The sequence below is a fragment of the Triturus cristatus genome, chromosome 1_2 (assembly GCF_964204655.1).
Source record: "Triturus cristatus chromosome 1_2, aTriCri1.1, whole genome shotgun sequence".
Taxonomy (NCBI): domain Eukaryota; kingdom Metazoa; phylum Chordata; class Amphibia; order Caudata; family Salamandridae; genus Triturus; species Triturus cristatus.
This window is the reverse complement of record NC_140580.1, coordinates 343,951,406-343,973,052: the sequence shown is the minus strand read 5'-3', so window position 1 is coordinate 343,973,052 and position 21,647 is coordinate 343,951,406. Positions and strand designations below refer to the sequence as shown.

At 47.0% G+C, this 21,647-nt stretch overlaps 1 protein-coding gene across 2 annotated transcripts in view; it reads left to right on the top strand.

Moving 5' to 3' along the window:
* The window catches only part of LOC146867297 (basic phospholipase A2-like), an 84,800-nt gene that overhangs the window by 45,887 nt on the left and 17,266 nt on the right, over window positions 1-21,647 (top strand). For both annotated transcript variants that reach the window (XM_085614886.1, XM_085614887.1), the window contains exon 3: window positions 14,342-14,448. In XM_085614886.1, coding sequence (XP_085471012.1) covers window positions 14,342-14,448 — 107 coding nt within the window. The remainder of the gene's footprint in view (window positions 1-14,341; window positions 14,449-21,647) is intronic.

Here is a 21,647-nt window from a genome sequence, read left to right as displayed (position 1 = left end):
AGAGCCAGTCTCCACCCCCGGTACAAGGACTTCCAGATGTTGACTCCCAGGATTCCATGGACGATGAGCTTGAGGCAGGCCCATCTGGTATGCCAGGGAGCAACAGGTCCCAGGACCCCATCGTCCCCCCACCACATCTGCGTCAACAACAACTCCACAGCAGACCCCTGCTGTCATGGCCTGTGCGGCCACCACCACCACCACCACCACCCCCCACCACCAGTGCTGCCTGCAACACCCTCCCTGTCCCAGAGGATGACCAGCACACACCACCAATGGAGGAGGGCAGGGAGAGGATGCGGGTGCCCACAGTGGTGAGGCAACAGATCCATAGCAGAAGGGCAGGTGGGAGGGGCAGGGTCACCCAGGGACACCAGGAGGCTGGGAACCACTCCCTGGAACACATCACCAGAGTCCTGGGTGCATACGAACAGGCCCAGGGACGAACGAGCCGGTCGTAAGAACTATTGCACGAGCTCATCCTGCTGATGAGGTCCATCGACACCCACGTGGGACAAATCGTGGACCTCTTGGGCCAGCAAGTGGGGGTGCTGAGGGACAGGCATGCGCCACAGACAACACCTCCACCTCCCTCTGGTGGGCCGCACGATGACAGTTCACCATCCTCCCCTGCGCCCACAGAGAGGGGTGAGTCCTCAGACCCCACTGGCCCTGCAGCAGGGCCCCTCCTGCAAAACGACGAAGGGGCCGTCCCAAGAAGACCCTGGGAGTATCTGGAGGCCAAGCTCCTGCCAGACATCAGTCACAGAGCCAGCCATGAAGGCAACCCTCTCCACCACTGCATTGACTTTTTGGACTGTCCTTCCCCACACTGCCTTGTGAATGGCATCTGTCTGTTGGATTGGGTCACCACAGCAATATGGTGACTACTCGACTATCTCATCTACCACGACTGTCAACTCACTACTCCACCCCACCCCACCCCCAATGGAAATGTACACCCCCCTTGCATCTCACCATAGAAAATAAAATATCCTCACACACATGTTGTCGTGTCTGCTCCGTCTTTCGTGCAGGGTGTACCGTCTTCAACATGATCACAATGTACCAGGAGCACGGGCTGTATGTAGGCAAGGAGAAGTCATAGGCACCTAGGGAAACACAACAGAACAACTGTCACTGGTCTGGGTGTGGCATCACAGACATCACACAACCCCTAATATCAGGATAACCCAACATGCACATGTCACAAAGGCCACCAAGTGTCAACATACACGTCCTGTTCATGTTCCCAAATGACATGTCCTAGAAACATTTCCAACCACCACTGAGTCTACAACTGGCTGATGCTACAATTCTCACATGCACCTTCACGACAACAGCAAGATCATCAGACAATGGGTATGTTGCACATTGACACCCACCGTCAAGTGAAGTAGCGGGTGATGAGCTGTACACCTTCCTCCTCTCCACTGTCCTCATCACTAGACACGGCTTGGTTTGCAGGCTGGGGCCTTGAGTCCTCACCATCATCCAGGAGCAAGAGAATCTCCTTGCGAATGGCTAGGTTGTGGAGCATGCATAATGCCACAACAATCAGACACACCTTCCCGGACGAGTATGCCAGTGCACCTCCGGTCTTGTCCAGGCAGCGGAAACATGACTTGAGCAGACCAAAAGTACGCTCCACCACACAACGTGTCCTCCCATGGGCCTCATTCAGCCGGGGACCTGGGATTCCGCAGTGGGCTCTGCAACCAGGGACGGTTGAGATATGCAGAGTCACCTAGGTATGACAAACACAAATAGACATTGCAATGTTGCAGATGCTCAGGGCAGCAGGTCACACACACAGCACGCCACACGACTAGGCATACTCACCCACAATCCTTGCACGCTCGGGAAGAAGATTAGCCATCAGCTGGGGCACTATGCTGTTCCGCAGGATGTAGGAGTCATGGGGTGAGCCTAGGAATTTGGCACACACGTGCGAGATGGTCATATCTGCCAGGCACACCACCTGCAAATTGATGGAATGGTAATGCTTGCGATTGCGGTAAATGTGCTCACTTGCCTGTGGTGGCACAAGACTGACATGGGTGCAATCAATGGCCCCAACAACATTGGGGATGTGTCCAAGGGGATAGAAGTCTCCCTTCATAGCTGGCAATTCAGCACCCCTGGGGAAATGGATGTATCTGTCCTTGTATAGCATCACGGCGGACAGTACATCACGCAGCACCATGCTGAACATCGGTTGCGACATCCCACCAACGCTGGCCACAGTTTCCTGGAATGATCCAGTGGCAAAAAAATGCAGGACTGCCATCACCTTATAAGTAGGTGTGAACGCTGTTGGATATGTCCTGCGTGGCTTCAGGTGGGGCTCCAACAGATCACAAAGGGTTTTCAGGGTGGCTCTGTCAAGGCGGCACTTCCGTATGATCGCAACATCCTCCATGTCCTCCAGCACCGCCAAGTGCCGCCTCCTATTGGAGATGATAGTGAACACATGTCAATGCAATACATCATGAGATGTGTACAGCATATCACGTTCTGGATGACACAACTACAACAATGACTGACATCTATAGTGACTAACAGACCAGCTTACATGGAGGGACATCTTCAGCTACACAAAGGACACACGTGTCAACTTACATAGGACAAGTACCTCAAACACCACGTTGGTCAATGTGAATGCACATAGGGATATGGCCACAGTACACATGGGCACGCCTGGGAGTATAGCATCCAGCATATGTGTAACTAATCAAAACCACTGTCTCTTACCTAGCTGCTGTACCTGTCACACCTTAATGCGTCATTACAACCTGGCACACATCCACCACACAATGACCACAGTCGGCACTGGAATAACGAATGTGTTCATGAGCAGACACGAGAGGCAATGCTAAATAGATCATCATTCATCGAGACGAGCATCGCTGTGATTGTCACTGGAGCTCAACACATTGACATGTGTACACATTGTACAGTCCAAGACTACACTGTCCTGAACACACCAACATCAAATCCACAAGTGACATGTGAGTGGGTACAGGCAAATCTACGTTACACACACACACAAACATGGCCTGTGTAGCCATCAGTGGAGTAAATTGAACATTGGCATTGTGTGCACAATGATGTGCCATTGAACATGTTGGCACTGGCACTGTTGATGTTTGACAGATGGCCATCGCCATTGTATGGTACCCATATCGCGGTATCTACTGCCTGGCCCCGGCGGAGTGTCACCAGCACCCCCATTCACACAAGTGCGGTAGCCATAGGGATGGAGATATGCCCAAATGGCGGTTGGCATGCTCCGCCACCTGAATGGCGGTGCCTCGTGTCAATGCATGGCACCCATATCGCGGTAGCTACCGCCTGGCCCCGGCGGTGTGTCACCAGCACCCCCATCATTCACACAAATGCCGTAGCCATAGGCATGGAGATATGCCCAAATGGCAGTTGGCATGCTCCGCCGCCAGAATGGCGGTGCTTCGTGTCAATGCATGCCACCCATATCGCGGTAGCTACTGCCTGGCCCCGGCGGTATGTCACCAGTACCCCCATTCAAACAAGTGTGGTAGCCATTGGCATGAAGACATGCCCAAATGGCGGTTGGCATGCTCCGCCGCTAAAATGGAGGTAGCGCACACCGGGCCCCTGCGGTGTGTCACCGCCATGGAGCTCGCCCTGGAGCCAATGCGAAGCTCGATAGCGGTGGCATGATGCAAATTTGAAAATCACGGTAGGCGTGCTCCACCACCGCGGAGGCGGACATTGGATGCATTTGAAAGATGCATCATCGCGGTAGCGCGCCCCGGGCCCCAGCGTTGTATCACCACCATGGAGCATGCCCTTACAGCCAATGGGAGCCATGATTGTGGTGACATGATGCAATTTTGAAGATCGCAGTAGGCGTGCTCCGCCAACGCGGAGGTGGATATTGGCTGAATTTGAAAGATGCACCATTGCGGTAGCGCACCCCGGGCCCGACGTTGTATCACCGCCATGGAGCATGCCCTTACAGCCAATGGGAGCCATGATTGTGGTGACATGATGCAATTTTGAAGATCGCGGTAGGCGTGCTCTGCCACCGCGGAGGTGGTCATTGGATGCATTTGAAAGAGGCAGACCTGGACTACCAATTGCTGCAGCTTTGCACTTTTGAAACGACCCCAGGGGGCTATATATGTGGAAGTGAGCCTCACATTGCCACTGCTCCAAGAGCCTGCTGCCTGAGAACCCTCACCTGCTGTTGCCTCCAGGGACTGCTGCCTGAGACCCCTCACCTGCTGCTGCCTCCAGGGAGTGCTGCCTGAGACCCCTCACCTGCTGCTGCCTCTAGAGACTGCTGCCTGAGACCCCTCACACCAAACTCCCCTGCTGTTGTCCCACGTCCACAGTGATGGCAAGGACAGAGAAGATCCGTGCCAGTCCCATCACGAGTGAGCAGCTGGAGGTCCTGGTGGACGAGGTGCTCACACATGCCCCAAATGTCATGGTAAGTCTTCAACAGTGGTGGGGTAGGGCAGGGGGGCCACACATGTAGTTGGACTGATGCAGTATGTGCCTGGGAGTGTGGGGTAGTGTCATGCACTGCCTGACATGCTGTCTCCAGTGGGAGGGTGTGTGTACCGAATGCCACAGCTTTTCCTCCCTGCACATGTATGTATGAGTGACCTGTGTTGTGTTGTCAGCCATACAGTGTCACAGAAGGTTGTTCATGCTGTAGTCAGGACAGTGATTGCTTGGCTGGATGGATGTGTGTGCCCCTGTAGTCCATCTCAGTGTGAGCCCAGCTGGCCTGCACAGTCCCCGCCTACACAGACAAGGACAACTCACTTAACTTACAGAGTATGACATCAGTCTTTTCACAGAGCACTCCAGCTATGGTCCATCTCAGCACTGTGGTTTGCACACAACTGCCCTTGTAAATGGAATTTTGTATTTGTGAGATCATGTCCCTCCATGTGACCACCATGACATATTCAAATATTCACAGGACAGGGACATTGATGGATGCGCAGTCTTGGACACAGTGAGTCCACCCCCAAACACAGATTGACATGTGATGTATGTGTTGCTCAAGCCAACAATGGACTGGAGATGTGGGCAGGCTATATGAGGGTTTCAGTGCTGGCATCCTGCATGTGTGTGAGATGTGCAGAGACTGTGTTCCCCCTCACACCTGCATGCTTTAACATCAGCTTTCCCATGCAGGGGTCCCATGTGGGCTGTACTATAGTCTCTGATTGACCTATCGTTGGATATGTGATGATTTTGTATCTTGCTGCTATACTGATAGATGTCGGTACATGACACTGTGTCACTGATCATTTCCCCCTCTTGTCTCCCATGCCTGCAGCTCAAGGTACACCAGCGTAAGGCCGTGTGGAGGACCATTGCAGAGAATGTGTGAGCCCTGGGGGTCTCCGATGGCGCACCCACTGCCACAAGAGATGGGACGACATCAGCTGGCTGGCAAAGAATGCGGCAGAGATGACCTTGGGGCTGCTTCCTCGCACTGGGCATATGGCACGGCGCAGTATGACATCACTAATGGGGCGCATTTTGGCGGTGACACAGCCTGAGCTGGATGCACGTTTGAACGAGCATCAGCAGCAAGCCAAGGGTGAGCATTTGGGGAGTCTGACTTTGGCTGGGAGTGGCTGCATGTGCAAAGAGCCTGTGCCAGCGCTGGCCTCTGTGATGTTGGTAGTGTGATGCTGTGGCATGTAAGTGGCTGCTGGCCGGGGTGCCTGTGGCATGCATTTGCCCTACCTGTACTTACACAGGTGATTTGAATGCTGTGCCTTCATCTTACATTCAGAGTTGTGCTCTTCAGGTTTCTTCTGCATTGGTGTAGTCTTGGGAATCCCATGGGAGGGAACGGCAGTGTGCCCAATCTGACTGCATTATATTGTCCCCAAGGTATGACATGGTGGGTAGCATGGGATAATGTCCATTGTGGACTGTCATGTTGTAGTCTGGGTCTGTGTTGTCCCCTCCTGTTCCATCCAGTGCTGTTATTGGCAACAAGTAGTGTGCCACCATCATGTCCCTAGGTGTGCTCAGAACTAGTTGTGTGTCTGTTTGAACAGAGCCACAAGCAGGGTGTTGTGCTATGTGGTCATCACATGGCTCACTCATGCCCGAGTATCCTGTTTCCATGCACTGCGTGAGTCTATGTAGTGAGTTGGCACAGGGTGATTGCACAGGGTGGTGTGCAACATGTAGATTTGGTCAACCTTTGTCATGCATTGCTTGCATATGTTTTTTCTGTTGCTGCCACTGACCTGACCATACATCTCTCTCTCCCATGCAGCATCACCTGTGGTTACGGAGGGACAGGAGACGGACACCAGTGGGGGTGGAACTAGCACCACAGCTGCCCAGGAGCCCAGTGACACAGATGTCACCAGTGCCTCAGAGGGGGACAGGAGTCTGTTGGAGGAGTCCCAGCCTGAGATGCAAAGCACCACATCATCCGATGCCAACGGGGATGCATCCATGTTGGAGGGCACAGGGAACGGGGACTCTGCATCTACTTCCACCACACAGCGGCCAGTGCCCACCCTCCCAGCCACTTCCTCTGGTGCTGCCTGTGTCCACCTTGGTAAGAGGGTAAGAGTGTCCTTCACCCCTGGCACCGCTGCCCCTGCCCCTGTCCCCCCTGCTGCCATCAGTGCTGAGTCTGTGGAGCTTTTGCACCAGCTGTGTAGGCCAGACAGCTCTCCTCAATGCTTTCATTGACCACGACAAGAAATTGGCCCAGGTGGTTGCTTTCATGGAGGGCATACATTCCGACGTGGGTGGGCTGCACCGGACAGTCACGGCTTTGTCATCAACAGTGACATCTGCCCTGCAACAGGCACATACTCACAGTCCAGCTCCAGTCCCTTTGTCCACCCCCAGGCAGTGACCACGTCTGACGATAGTGACCACGGTCCACATACATCCAAGTCACAATACAGCACATGGAGCACACAGCAGCAGCAACGCAAGCAGTCCCGGGCACAGACACCATCCCCACAGAAGACCAAAGGCACCCCAGAGCGCAGGGAGAAAAGCCCGTCAGGCGACACCAGTGGACAGTTAGCAAAGCAGCAGACCTCAGGTACACATGCCTCAGTGGCATCCCCATCCAAGGACTCTCCTGCCCCTAAAGCATCACGCAAAGATAAGCGTACAGTGTCTGTGCCCACCAAGGAGGTGGTGCATGCCAAGGGTACACCTAGGAAGGGCTCCAGGGCAGTATCACCAACCACCTTGACTCCCATTCCAAGCACAGTGAAGCAGGGGCTGGAGGGCACTGTAGGGGTAACACTTAGTAAACAGGGGAAGGGGGGACGGAGGCGAAGCAAGGCGAAGCATTCCGCTGGGTCCAGCACATCACCAGAGGGGCTGCCAAAGCCTCCACCTGCTGCAGCAGTGGTGGTGAGTGTGCCTGTTGTGCCTACACCACTTCCCATTGATCCACAGTCAGTCAAGCCATTTAGGATCTCCAAGAAGTGGAAGGGCACCCCTCCACAATCTCCCAGCCACACTGTGACTCCCGTCTGCAGGACTCCACCTCCACGTGCCACTACACCACCTGGTCCAAGCAGCCCTCCGGCTTGCCAAGCCACTGATAGCTCTACTTCAGCTGTTCCGCTCTCTCCCTGTCAAGTGCCCCGACAGTCCCCGAGACACAGCCAGCTCCCAGTCCACCTGACATCCAAGTCTGAGAGGTAGTCACCCTCACACACCTGTGTCTCACACAGGTGGGCCTGTACTGCACATTGTTGCCCCCTGACTGTGTTGCTGACCATGGAAAGGTACAGTCGCACACATTCCCTGTGCAGCTTCTCATGGACTCAGTCTGCACTTTGTCCTGCCCACTGGCCTTGTCGTTCACTGCTGTGTGCCCCCTGCCTGTGCAGCTTCTCATGGACTCAGTCTACACTTTGTCATGCCCACTGGTCGTGTCGTTCACTGCTGTGTGCCCCCTGCCTGTGCAGCTTCGCATGGACTCAGTCTGCACTGTGTCATGCCCACTGGCCTTGTTGCTCTTTGCTGTGTTGGACCCTTCCCTGTGCAGCTTCTCATGTACTCAGTCTGCACCCTGGACTGGCCACTGGCCTTGTTGCTCTTTGCTATGTGCCCCCTGCCTGTGCAGCTTCTCATGGACTCAGTCTTCACTTTGTCATGCCCACTGGCCTTGTTGCTGTTTGCTGTGTTGGCCCCTTCCCTGTGCAGCTTCTCATGGACTCAGTCTGCACTTTTTTTCTGCCCACTGGCCTTGTCTTTCACTGCTGTGTGCCCCCTGCCTGTGCAGCTTCTCATGGACTCAGTCTGCACCCTGGATTGGCCACTTTCCTTGTTGCTCTTTGCTGTGTTGGACCCTTCCCTGTGCAGCTTCTCATGAACTCAGTCTGCACTTTGTCATGCCCACTGCCCCCGTTGCTCTTTGCTGTGTGCCCCCTGCCTGTGCAGCTTCTCATGGACTCAGTCTGCACTTTGTCATGCCCACTGGCCTTGTCGTTCACGGCTGTCTGACCCCTGCCTGTGTAGCTTCTCATGGACATGCTCTGCATCTTGTGCCTTGCTCTTCTCTTCTCATGGTGCATATCTGTGCAATATGTGAATAAAGACAGTTGCACCTGTTGCCTATTTTGTCACTGTCCTCACTGAATAAAGTTATTTTGCTGTGTGTAAATGGTTTACTGTGCCACATGGTCTGTGTGGCACTTCAACATAGTCAATTTTTGGGCTCACTTACTCTCTTATTTTCAGGGGTGACAGGGTGTTCAGTTCTTCTAGACCCAGATACTTGTGGTGGCAATGGTGTCAATTTCATATGGTTAGCAGTAGTCATTTACTTGATTAGTTCATGTTGGCTATATTGTACACATGTCAGGTTGGGGGGCACTGCCAGCACAGAGTGGGTTTCTGCACACAGTATTGCAGGCAGGCTGTCCAGGGTCATCATGTGTGTTTTCTTCCTATATGTGCGCCCAGTGGTGTATGTGTGTGGTCATCTTGTTATGGCCAGTCATCCTGGTGCCATGGCTTACTTTCCATTTGTGCTCATGGATGGCTAGGTAGCGCGCTGTGTGAAGGGGGTGAGTTTGTGGGGAGTGTTGATGTGTACATACCTCTGCACTGTCAACTACACACGTGTCACCCAGGAGTTGTGTGCCTGTTGTTTTGATTGTTCATCCCTGTGGATGTGGTTGTATGCCCATGTGTGAGTTGTATGTTGTGCACTGTGCAGTGTGTTGGTGTGTCCTTGCAGTTCTGTCTGACTCCTTCTTGTTGTTTTTTTCACTTGTGAGTATGCAGAGTGTTACTGGCAAGTCAGTGTTGTGTTTTGTTGCACATCCATGTGTCTGGTGGCTGTTTGTGGGGACTGTGCAGACCTGCTGCTCCACACTGCCATTGTGGTTGTGTGTTCTCATGCCTTGCTGTCACATGGTGCCTTCTTCCCTCCAGTGTGGCATGTTGTGTGTGTTGTCATGCCACCCCCTATCTGTGCTTCAGCTGCCTTCCCATTGTGGGTCTGTACTCCCTCTCTTTGTGTATGGTACACTCCTGCCATGTCCCCTACTGACATGCAGTAAACTTCACTTTGGTGTGAGTGGTCCCCTTGGTTTGTATGTGTGTGTGCCGCCCCATGACTTCATGTGTGCCACTGTGCTTTGTGGTGCAGTTCTTTGTCCAGGGTCAATGTGTCACTCAGGGCATTTCCCCAATGGGTCATGTGTGATGTTCTGGTGCTGTTTGTCAGTCATGGATGCTCCATTGCAGTTCAACTGTGTGTGCTGCCCAGTCCTGTGGTCAAGTTGTTTCCACCTTTGTGTCTCAGACTTGTGCATCTATTGGGGGTTGTGTTGGATGTATGTGTGTTGTTTGTGTTATTGCTTCACTTCCTGGGTGTGCTGTTGTCTTTGTGCTGTGCTGTGTGGTGTTGTGTAGGTTTCACTGGGCCTGTGCTGCTGTGCTGTGTGTTGTGTGTTCCTGTGCAGCCGCTCCTGCATTGTGTGTCTCCATGATTGTTTGTTGTGTGGTGCAGGGTGTGTATTGCCCTGGCTTGTTGTTGTGCATGGGGTGCACAGGAGGGGCACATGGCATGTGCCTTCATGGGGTGTGCTAGTGTGTGGTGGGAGTGGGTGTGGCCCTGTGGTCTTCGTGCCCTACCCATGCCTGGCACTGGCCCTGCCTTCTGCACTGTGCGCATGTATTTGCTTGTGTTCGCCACTGCGGTGACGTGACCGGGACATTGCTGCATGATGGCGGTAGCTGTGTGTCCAGGATCCAGCGGGGTGACTTTGTGGCAGGTGGGTGATGTGTGGGTGCCCTTGTGGATGTGTTCCTGTCCCCCCTAGGGTGTCTGATGTGGATTTGGACCCTGTGTCAGCCGTGTGTTGTGTGTTGTGTTGTTGCGTACCTGTGGAGGCGTCCGCGGCGGTCCATGAGTTCCTGGTGATGTAGCAGGTACAGCACCGGAAAGGCGTGTAGAGCTGGGTCCATGGCGGTCATGACCGGGACTCTGCTTTCGCGCTCCACTGTTGTATTTCCGCCGTCTCTGGTTGGGCGGTGTCTCCGCTGTGGTGCGTTTGCTTGCTTGAGTCATCCTAATTTGTGGAGCGGGGCGGACATCATTCCGCACAGCGGAGAGTCTCCATTGGCTCCCACCGCTGCGGTGGCGGGAGCACTTTGATGGCAGTGCGCGTCGCACCGCGGCGGTCGGGAATTGGCCTATGTTTGACCATATTAATATTGCGGGCGTGATGTCCGCTGCGTGCGGGCGGAAAAAGGAATTTTTCTGCACCGCCTGCGCCACGGGGGTCCCACCGCCCTACATCCTAATGAACCCCTAAGTGTCAGCCCCTCCCTTTCCTCCTTGCGCAGGAAGAACCATCAGAATGCAGATGAATGCTGATGAGTGTTCAGAATGCAGATGACCCTCACCTTCCTGTGTTTGTGACTGTCTAGAGGGGAATGCACAAAGTCTAGCTGTCATCCCATCCCAGACATGTATAGGAGACAGGCTGCAGGCACACAGAGCGAAGTTAAGAGCAGAGAAATGTCCACTTTCTAAAACTGGCATTTCTAAAATAGTAATGTCAAATACAACTTTACCACTAAAGAGGATTTATCATTACCATTCCAAAGATATACACCATGATTTATCTTCTAGTTCCTAATCAGCAATTACAACTTTAAAGTATTTTAAGGAATTCCCAATGCTAGCCTATGAGATGAGTAGGCCTTAAAGTAGTGAAAATAAATGTAGCTGTTTGCCACTACTGGAACATGTAAAACTTAAAAGTGCATATCCTACCTTTTAGTTACACAGCACCCTGCCTATAGGGCTCCCTAGGGCCTACCTTAGGGGTGACCTATGTGTAATAAAAGGGGTGTATAAGGCTTGGCAAGTGGCTTTAAATGCCAAGTTGATGTGGCAGTAAGCTGCACTCACAGGCCCTGAAATAGTAGCCCGGAGACAAGTTTGAAAGGCTACTTGTGTGGGTGGCTCAATCAGTGCTGCAGGCCCACTAGGAGCATTTAGATTAGAGGTCCTGTGTATATGGAATACCCCTTTACAAGGGATTTACTGGCAAACTAAATATGCAATCGGGTATATACCAATGTCACCATGTTTTGGGGGAGATGCACATGCACTTTAACACTGGTCAGCAGTGGTAAAGTGCTCAGAGTCCTAATAACAAGCACAAGTTGGGGTAAGACCACCCTAAGGATGGCAGGTCTAACAAAGAGTATCCAGTTTACATTGGATTTCTTACTCCTTGGACTGTGGGTGTTAAAGCATAAATTCTGATTCCTCTCCAAATGTAAGTTTTGTTAGTTCTCACAACTTTGCGCAGGTGCATTTTGGCAGGTTAGTCCTGCTGAAATTTACTGTAGGAAAATGTGGGCTAAATCCTGATGCAGGTCGTCTGTGGTCTGCAAAATACACATATTCCACTTGTAATTATTTATTTTCTAAAGAAAAACTTGGATTATGACGTGTAGCCCCCCCCCCGGCATATACCCCAGGGTATTAGCATTGACTGGGTGTAGTAAATATTTCTCCTTTTACCCCTCATGAGGTACTCAGGGCCAAAATGCATACTTCCCTCTCAAACCTTTATCAAATACTACCATACACAGTGTAAACAGGAGATGCTCCTGGGATGGCAAAAGACACAAGAATAGAGAGGAAAACCATTGAACCTGGAACAGTGGACTAAGGTAGACAAGAAAGCCATCCAATCATGTGCAAGGTTCTGACCCAAAGCCCAAATAGTGCATTATATTGTAGATAATGCACCCATTTCACAAAGGTAAATATTCACGTAAATACAAAAGAGTCCGGGTGACTGGACGACCGAGGTGGAGAGGTAAGGGGGTCTCTGGGCTGATATACGGCCTGTTTTCTTGCACACAACCCTCCTATCATAGAGGTTTTACTGAGGCAATTTGACTAAGCAAAATTGCCAACACCTTTAGACTTAGTCATGAAAATGTGTAACGCATTTTCTTATCTCAGCACTGGGACATGAGGTTTGGCTATTCGAATTCAAAGGATCGTGTATGGATGACCTCGTAACATACTTAAGATACAGTTAAATAGACTCTCGGCGGTGAAATATTTCTGGTACCTCTTATCCCTGATGAAGCCATTTTTGAAGGCGAAACGCATTGGCTGCAGTTGCATGAGTTGAAACAATATAGCAAGACGCTACTTCAAGATTGAAGGCCGAAGAACTGTTCTTTGTATATATTGTTTAAATATTGTTGCCGCTCTATTTTATGTGTGTATCATTGCTTTGTAGGGTCTATTAGCAGCAGACCTTTGAGGCAGGCAACATAGTCTGTAATATTTAACAAAAAGCAATTGTGACTACACCAGGCGGTGCGACCATAGATCAATTGGCTGCTTCTCAATTTGCGTTAGATATTTATGTATATTTATCATGTGTATAATTATTCCTACTCCTAGATGTAATGGTCCACTTTTCTGCTATTCACTGTTTTATAGTGGAGATTGCTACCAAGGTGTAGACTCTCATGTCTTCACCCCTTTGAGAGAGGGAGTGGAGTTCTTTTCAACAGAATTTACTACTGTAAAGTTACTACTATTGACCTTTCCGCAACTGAGGTGGAAATCCCCTATGGGAAGGTATAGGGAAAACTGCTAAAGGTTATCATTAAAAAAAAAAAAATCTAATTTTTAATATTGATATGCTTAATTTAATAAATTGATTTCGAACCACCAAATAATAAAATTAAACTCTACAGCACTTTGAATCTTTAAATCACAAGTTTAAATATGTATTGTATAATAAACAATTTAAACATATAAATTAAAATGTATACATATTCATTTTAAAACAATAATTTTAAAAAAATGACTTACCCATAAAATCTGCATTAACTGCTGGCCAGTGCTCAAATAAGATTACCATTGTCATTGTGACATTACTGGTTACATGTGTCATTGCTATGTTACATTGGGATATTGTGTGTGTTTTCTGCTTTACATTGACTTCAATTCTGTTAATACTGTAACAATATATTATAAACATGAGGGAGTAATAAAATGTTGTGTAAACACAACCTTGGTTGGACAGTGGTACTTTATTGTGAGTGTAGCTTATATGTTGCATTATAACTAGAGCCATCCTAACTTTAGCCTTAGACTGTTTGTCCATATCTGCCCAGGCAGTGAAGGATGCCTAGGTAAGATGCACTACATACTGAGGGCTAATTACCTTGACCACTAATTACCAAGGATTCTAAGAGTTCTCGCTGTAAGAGAGCCACGTGACCCTTTGTAATTGTTCTGTCCGTGAAATACAGACTGCCAGTAGCTACAGTAGTGGACTTAAGGTTCTGGAAGGTGATTTCTTCCTAGTGATCTGCATCTGGAATTTAGCATACTTCTTAAAATAGAAGGTTTGTTAAAATGTTTAGTCTATATTAGCGTGTCAGATTTTATTGAGAAGTGTGTATACCAGTAGGATCATCTTCCTTGATGCTGCAGTTCAGAAAATGTTAAATGCTTGATGCTGTTGTCGTTAAATGTAATATGTTGGGTTGTCTACCTATGTTGGAGTATTATTGCAAAGCCCACCAAAGGGCATTGAGCTCTCAGTGCCTCACCCCAACGGGCACTGAGAGCTCCAGTATAATCAACATACCCATGCGCACTTGTTGCCCCTTTGTGGCTTGTGCTAAGGTAAGTGTAGCTCTCCTAACCGATAGGGGTATGCTGGTGTTAGGTTCAGTACATAAATATCAGTATGGAGTGTATGGATATGTATGATAATCTAATTGCTGTGCTCAAGTGGTCATTCTTTGAATTTTCTTTTCTAAGGTGCTGTCACACTCACGACTGCTGCTATGCAAAATTAAGGGGAAGAGGATGCAAACCAAAGACCAACAGCTACATATTTGCCATGAGAGACGGGAACGTAACATGTGGTGAGATCTTTGTTTATTCATGTCACTATAACGTGAGGGTATTTGGGATGCTAAGCAAGTGCATGTTTAGCGGTAAGGAGGTACAGGATTAGGAAAAGCCTGATATGAAAGAATTGGTTAGTTCAGAGAGTGGGCTTCCCAGGATGTGTCACAAATGGTTGTAGTCCTATATATGAACTACAAAAATATCAATCTAAAAAGATACCGAGGTGTAAATGCCTACTTTTCAATACTGGTTATTCAAATCCCAGACATATCTACTACCAAAAATACAGACTTAAAAATATATTTTACCACAATATTGAATACAACAATATAGACAATCAAAATGAATATTCAAATAACCAAGATATTAACTATAGAAAAATGTGTACCATAATGCATATAAAATAAATAATATATTATAATTAATACAAATTAAACGTATTACTCATTTTTAATAATTTAATATCTAAATTTCTAATATGTTTTTACTCAAACATAAAATAAAATAAGATATTTGTATTTTTTGGAAACAATGAAAAATAAATAGAAATAGTTTTAATGGCCAACACTATATTAAGAACACAGACCAATTATGCAAAACAAATTTAGGGCCTGACTTAGATTTTGGTGGACAGGTTATTTCATCACAATGGTAACAGATATACATATATAAATCCCATGATATCACGTGGGATTTATATTTCAGTGGACGAGATATCTATCACCGTGAAGACAGAATAACCCGTCTGCCAAAATCTAAATCAGGCCCTTAATCTTTTACCATGTTTATTGAGCAAACAAAATAAATAGAATTTATTATATTTATAAATAAAGTACATTTTTAATAAATAAATAATGATTACATGCTAAAGAAATATGAAACATTTATGAATATTTATTTTGATCAAATATATATTTTATACCATAATTTATATATCTCAAGACTTGTACCCAATATTCATTCATTAGACAATCATTTAATGAATATTAACATTTTACATTGTTCAATATATAACACAAGCATTATAAATATATTAAAAAGTCATGGATCAAAAAAAGAAGCCAAAATAAAGTCTAAACAATTCCTGAATTATGAAATGTTTATTACAATCTTGAACATTTAAAAAATAAAATAGACTTCGAATGGGGGGTTACATTTATTATCGTAACTCCATTTCATAATATGCATTGGGAAAACACATATATGTGAGGGAGCAACATTTACTTCTATAATTTCATTATCACTAATATTTGGAAAGGTCATTTGTTTGGGGCAAGGCAAATTTACCATTGTAACCCCAATTCTACAAACATTAGAGAAAGTGTTTATATTTGTGATTGTCAAATATTGTAAGACAAACCCTGCAAAAAATGAGGTAAGCGTCTGTATTTAGAGGTATCATATTTAGCATTCTAATTCTCATCCTTTTAACATTGGGGAGAGTATAGATAATTTGAGAAGGTTACATTTACTAGACAAACTCCAGTCCTACAAACTTTGAGGAAATTCATAAAGTCTAAGGCAGGGATATATGTATTAATCTAACTTAAGTCCTAAAAACATTGGGCAAAATGCTTAAGCAATGTTCAGGAGCCATACTATAAAGAAGAAATGGTAGGGGGGGCTCTAATTTTTAGCTTTTTACTTAGTTGGTCCTGCCCGCATTTGAACACATGACTCACAGATTACAAACACATCAGTGACAATTCCTCATCTTGCACTTTAGAACATGATTTTGTATTTCCTGTCCTATTTAGTCACTATCCGTTTATTAGTGCTATCAATTTTCAGATCCTACTGTTTCATACATGTTTGACTTAATTTCCACACATATTTCCTGGAAACACAAATTCAAAGTAAAGCATAAGACCGCTTGTTTGGTGGGCGAGTTTTTATCAGTGAAATACTAGACAGAAAATCTGTGTCCCATTACTATCAGTAAAATGTGATTATGTTAGCATTATGGAAAAAAAGCACCAAAAGCTGTGATAAAATCAATGTTTAATTTGTAAAATAATAAGTGCCAGGGCCCTCTTAGGGAGTCCACCACAGCTTACACAACCCAATGCCACTGCCAGATCTGCCAATGAGAGTACCTACACAACTACCAGCCATCACATTGCTATAAGTGTGATAATGCAGACCCCCCAAAGCTTAAGAGGATGGCTTGAGCTGTAGGTATTAGTTGGTTTTAATGTATTTCGAATGAATAAACAGCTGTTGTTCTGCTCATCTTTAAATTACACAAAAAGATCTGCCAAGTGATAGCTGTCATAAGTGGCAGAGTGACACTTGAGGGCCGGCGCTGTGCACCTGAAACCACCGTCTCAAACTAAGCACCGGATAAAATTGGTGTCAAACTTATTTCATATTTTAGTCCAGGATGTAACTAAAACAGGCTGCAATACATATTGATAATGTAATGATTTTCCCAGAATTCTAAAGGAGGGCTTGAGTTTTGAAGAAATGTACCTAAAAAAACAATATGTTACAGATGTTGCCACCAATACTCCGATCCCATCCCTCCTTGCAGCGCTGGTCCAGGTGGTGGTTTGTGGCATCCACCAGCAATTTTGCAAACACATTCGGCACTCCATGCCCGGCACTCCATGCCCGGTATAAAGGTTTCTTGGTGCAAAATAAACAATGCGTTTTGGCTTCTGCCCGAAGCCTTCATCATAAATAAATAATAATATGAAAAATGATAGCTATTTACAAAAATTTGCATATGAGTGGCATGTCAATATTAGGAAATTGTAAGCTTTAAGGAATTTTCATAAAATGAAAGAAATAAAAATTAAATGGGAAAAAATAGGAAAGTTGTAAATTGAATCTTAATTGTATCATAAATATTCCGTAGGAATATCCAAAATTCTAAACAAAAAAAAAGCAAAACTTATAGAAATATATTATAATATGAAATATAGTATAAAAATAAAAATCTACTAAATGGGTTGATAAATCATATACTTTGAATCTGTTTTAAGGATAATAATTATGATGAATCATTTAGAAAATGTATTAACTGTCACAGTATAATTTTTCTTGTAATAGCTAATGATAGTGGTGGTATATAAACTTTATCTGGTTTGTAATAACAACAAACAACATACCACCATGCTCCAAAGGAAACGTTGGATGCATTGTTCCCAATTAGTGTATTTGCTTGAAATCATTAACAATCAGTTATCAACTAAAACACTCCTAAAGGGTAGACAGAACCATTCATTACATCAACTTCCTTCAGACTTATTAGAGAACGAGCATGAAACATTAGTACCTTCCAATGCTCTGCTGATCTCACCAGGGGCTGTATAACATACAGTGCCCGGGGCACAATGTGTGTGTGTCTGTTTTTTGTTTCCTCAGGGCACTGTAGTATTACAGAAGGAGCCACAGATGCTTGTGTGGCCTCTTCTGTAATACTGAGAGCGCTGGTATAAATCTAATGCCAGCGTATTCTTGAGAGGGTGTTCCCTCAATTGCATAGGGGCATGGCCCGATGCAAAAGAGGACATCATTTTGCCTCTGTTTCCATACCCCAGCACGGATGTGGGCTCACAGGCAAACAGGCACTTAAAAGGCTGCCTGACAGTGAGCCACACTGGCAGTGCACCTTTGAGGGCAGCCCACTGGGTGCAAGATAGGAGGGGCCCATTGACCTGCAAGACATCCCCCTGCATGCAGATGCATTCACTCACTGCACCCCCCTGCACAGGGATTTCTTTCCCATCCTTGAAATGCAGGTGGCTGCCTCTTACACTGTGAAACACAAACGGGCTGTTAAGCTGCCATTCTATATTTCCCTGAATGCATTGCAACCAGGACAGGGGTGTGTGATCATGACTGCCCAAGGGCAGCACAATTATGCTAATAGGGCGCACTATCCCGGTCTGCGCCAAGCGCACCTTCTGAAGTGTGTGCCATAGTACAAACAATCATAGTGCGCCCTATTGGGCCCAGGTTATGGCCAAACAGTGTTGGTTGCCTGCCTGTCTTGGTGCGGTCTAGAGTTCCACATTCATGGTGATGCCTATAATTTGTTCCTGATGTCTTTTTATCTTTCACAACTGCCAATGTGCACACTGTTTTGCAGGTCTTAGTGTCAATCATAGGGCCATTCATATGCCTTTTTCATTGGGATTTTGTCACGCCAACCCTTTCACTAGAGTAACTAAGAATCCCATACAGAACAGTTAGAAAGATAGAGATGTCACACCAAATGCACGGCTGTGGTTTCCTTAAGGCTCAGTTTCAGCAGCATAGCAGATGTAGTGCACAATTTACAGAGAGCATTCAAATGAAGATAATAAGTACATAGCAGTGGACGTGGCTCCAACAGAAGGCTTTATTTAGGGCTCGGCCGATGGAATACTCTGTCACATTACGATCTCCATAGGATATAATGGGATCACAATACGGCGGGCGATATATACGTCACTTTTGTGACAGAGTATTTTAATCCGCCAAGATCTAAATCAATGTAACCGTAGGGAAACAGACCCAATATACCCTTGAGGGCTTGGGCAGGTTAAATGAAGAGGTAATATGCCAACAAGGGATTTTATTTGAAAAAATTCTATTGTTGTTGATTTTAAGAAATTAAAAAAAATTAATGTTATGGATCTATTTCCATAACATTAATTTTGTACATGTGATTACTATTCTCTGAGAATTAGATAGATCGCTGTTTTTTCCTTTTGGAATAGATGTTTTGTCATGAAATGTGGATAAAATGTATTTTATCCTTTTTCATGATTCATTGCGCATTCAATTGTTCATCTGTACTCCTTTTAAATTGAATTGATATATAAAAAGGCTTGTGATTATTTCACAAAAAGATTTCCCGTGTGTGTATTTTATATTTTTGATGATTGGTTCAGTCAATTGACATATGGGTTGGTATTTATCTAGAACTCACCCACCAAATTAATTTCTTAAAATCAACAACGATAGAATTTTTTCAAATAAAATCCCTTGTTGGCATATTACCTCTTCACAAGATCTAAATCAGGCCTAGAATATGTGGGGGCATGTTCCACCAGTGGTTCAGCAAAAAAGGTGTGAATTTGCATCTTTTAACAAAACTACTCTAAATCATCCCTGTTTTACAAATGTACCAATAGGTCCTTTGCTATATGCTCTGGTCCCCATTATGTTCAAATTGCTGTGCTAATTTACTTTCAGCATAGGGTGACACAAGCTAAAGGCTTCAGGAGAAGCAAGCTTGCTAACATTTGTGCCGGATTCCATTGTGGGAACAAGCATTGGCATAGCCAATAGGTCTCGCCTTTGGGGCCTTATAAGTATTTAGTTATGCAGCACAATATTCTTGGTGCAATAACACCAACTGTAGCATGGCTAAACACTTATAAGGTCCCAAAGGCGAGACCTATTGGCTATGCCAATGCTTGTTCTGTGAGATGTCATTGTAACATGTCATCTGTGCCATGGTATCAATAAACAGTGTTTTCTCAAGTTGGTACCACAGCACTGTAGTAATAACATGGAATGTCAACTTTGCACTTTAGTAAGAAATGTACGTTTATTGGTATACATGCTTCAAATTGCATGTAATTTTTAACTGGCATTGCATATGCACAACATGTATGTGCGCAATCACATATATACACACTCACTTATAAAGCTATGAGAGTCAGTAGTATATTTAACTGCACATGAAATAAACTAGAAGTTGTAAATTGAGGACTGATTCGAAGTCAACGAGTTGAAAGAAATATTGAAAAAATAGAAACTTGGATTTTAAAATATGTGGCTGTTGTTGGGTGAAGGGGGCATTCTGGGTCGTTGGAGAAAGAGGGTGTGTGCATTGGCACCTCACCCTCCGCCTGGGACGACTCCTGGTGGCCTCCCGCCCTGGGCACCGCACCCAAACCGACAGACCACGCACGCAACCTGGGCTTCGTCCAGGACTCCTCCCTCTCCATGACCAGGCAAGTTAACAAAGTCTCCTCGACGTGCTTCAACATCCTACGCATGCTACGGAAGATCTTCTGGTGGATCCCCACCGAGACCAGGAAGACCGTCACCCAGGCCCTCGTCACCAGCCGTCTGGACTACGGCAACGCCCTCTACGCCGGTACCACCGCCAAGCTCCAGAAGAGACTCCAGCGGATCCAGAACGCCTCAGCCAGACTCATCCTCGACATCCCACGAACCAGCCACATCTCCGGACCTCTGAGAGACCTTCACTGGCTCCCCGTCAACAAAAGAATCACCTTCCGCCTCCTCACCCACGCACACAAAGCTCTACACGACCGAGGCCCGAGTTACCTCAACAGCCGAGTCAACTTCTACGCCCCCAAACGCCACCTCCGCTCAGCCAACCACGCCCTCGCCGCCGTCCCCCGCATCCGAAGAGCTACTACAGGAGGAAGGTCCTTCTCCTACCTGGCCGCCAAGACCTGGAACTCCCTCCCCCCCGACCTGCGCCTGACCCAAGACCACCTCTCCTTCAGGAAGAAGCTGAAGACCTGGCTGTTCGAGCAGTAGCGGCACCCCCCCCCCCCCCCCCCCAGCGCCTTGAGACCCTACGGGTATGTAGCGCGCTCTACAAGTGTCATTGATTGATTGATTGATTGCACCTCTGTGCACGCATTTTGTTCATGCTTTTCAGTATAGTGCAAAACAGAGCACCGATAACACAAGTAGACGTATAGCTTTATACAAAGCCCCTTAATAAATATAGGGGAGTGGCATAAAATGACATATAATGGCCTATCCTGAGATCCACTGAGGGTTACTTCACTGTGGTGTTTCTGTATATAGCACGCCTTTCGGTGCCCGACCCTGGTCTGACTCCGCCTCCTGAGCGCCAAGAAAGACTTTTGTGGTCCTGAGCGCCACAAACCAATGTGATGTCATCGTTTGTAGCTGCTAATGGGGAACGAAAGAAAGGCAAACGTGCAGCTTCCTTTCGGTACATGGCTTTACCTGTAGATCGATATATACCAAGAAACGCCTTTGACTGGTCTGGTAGGCTCTATTAACCCCTTCCCCGCTCATGACGGAACCACTCCGTCATGAGCCACGGTTGCGCTGTGCTCATGACGGAGTGGTTCCGTCATGCTGCGGCCGTTGGCGGCCGCTCCGCCCACGCGGCGCTAATTCCCCGCCTGTGCGGGCGATTAGCGCAGTGGGCGGAGACGTGACGGAGCCACTCCGTCATGAGCACAGCTCAACCGTGGCTCGT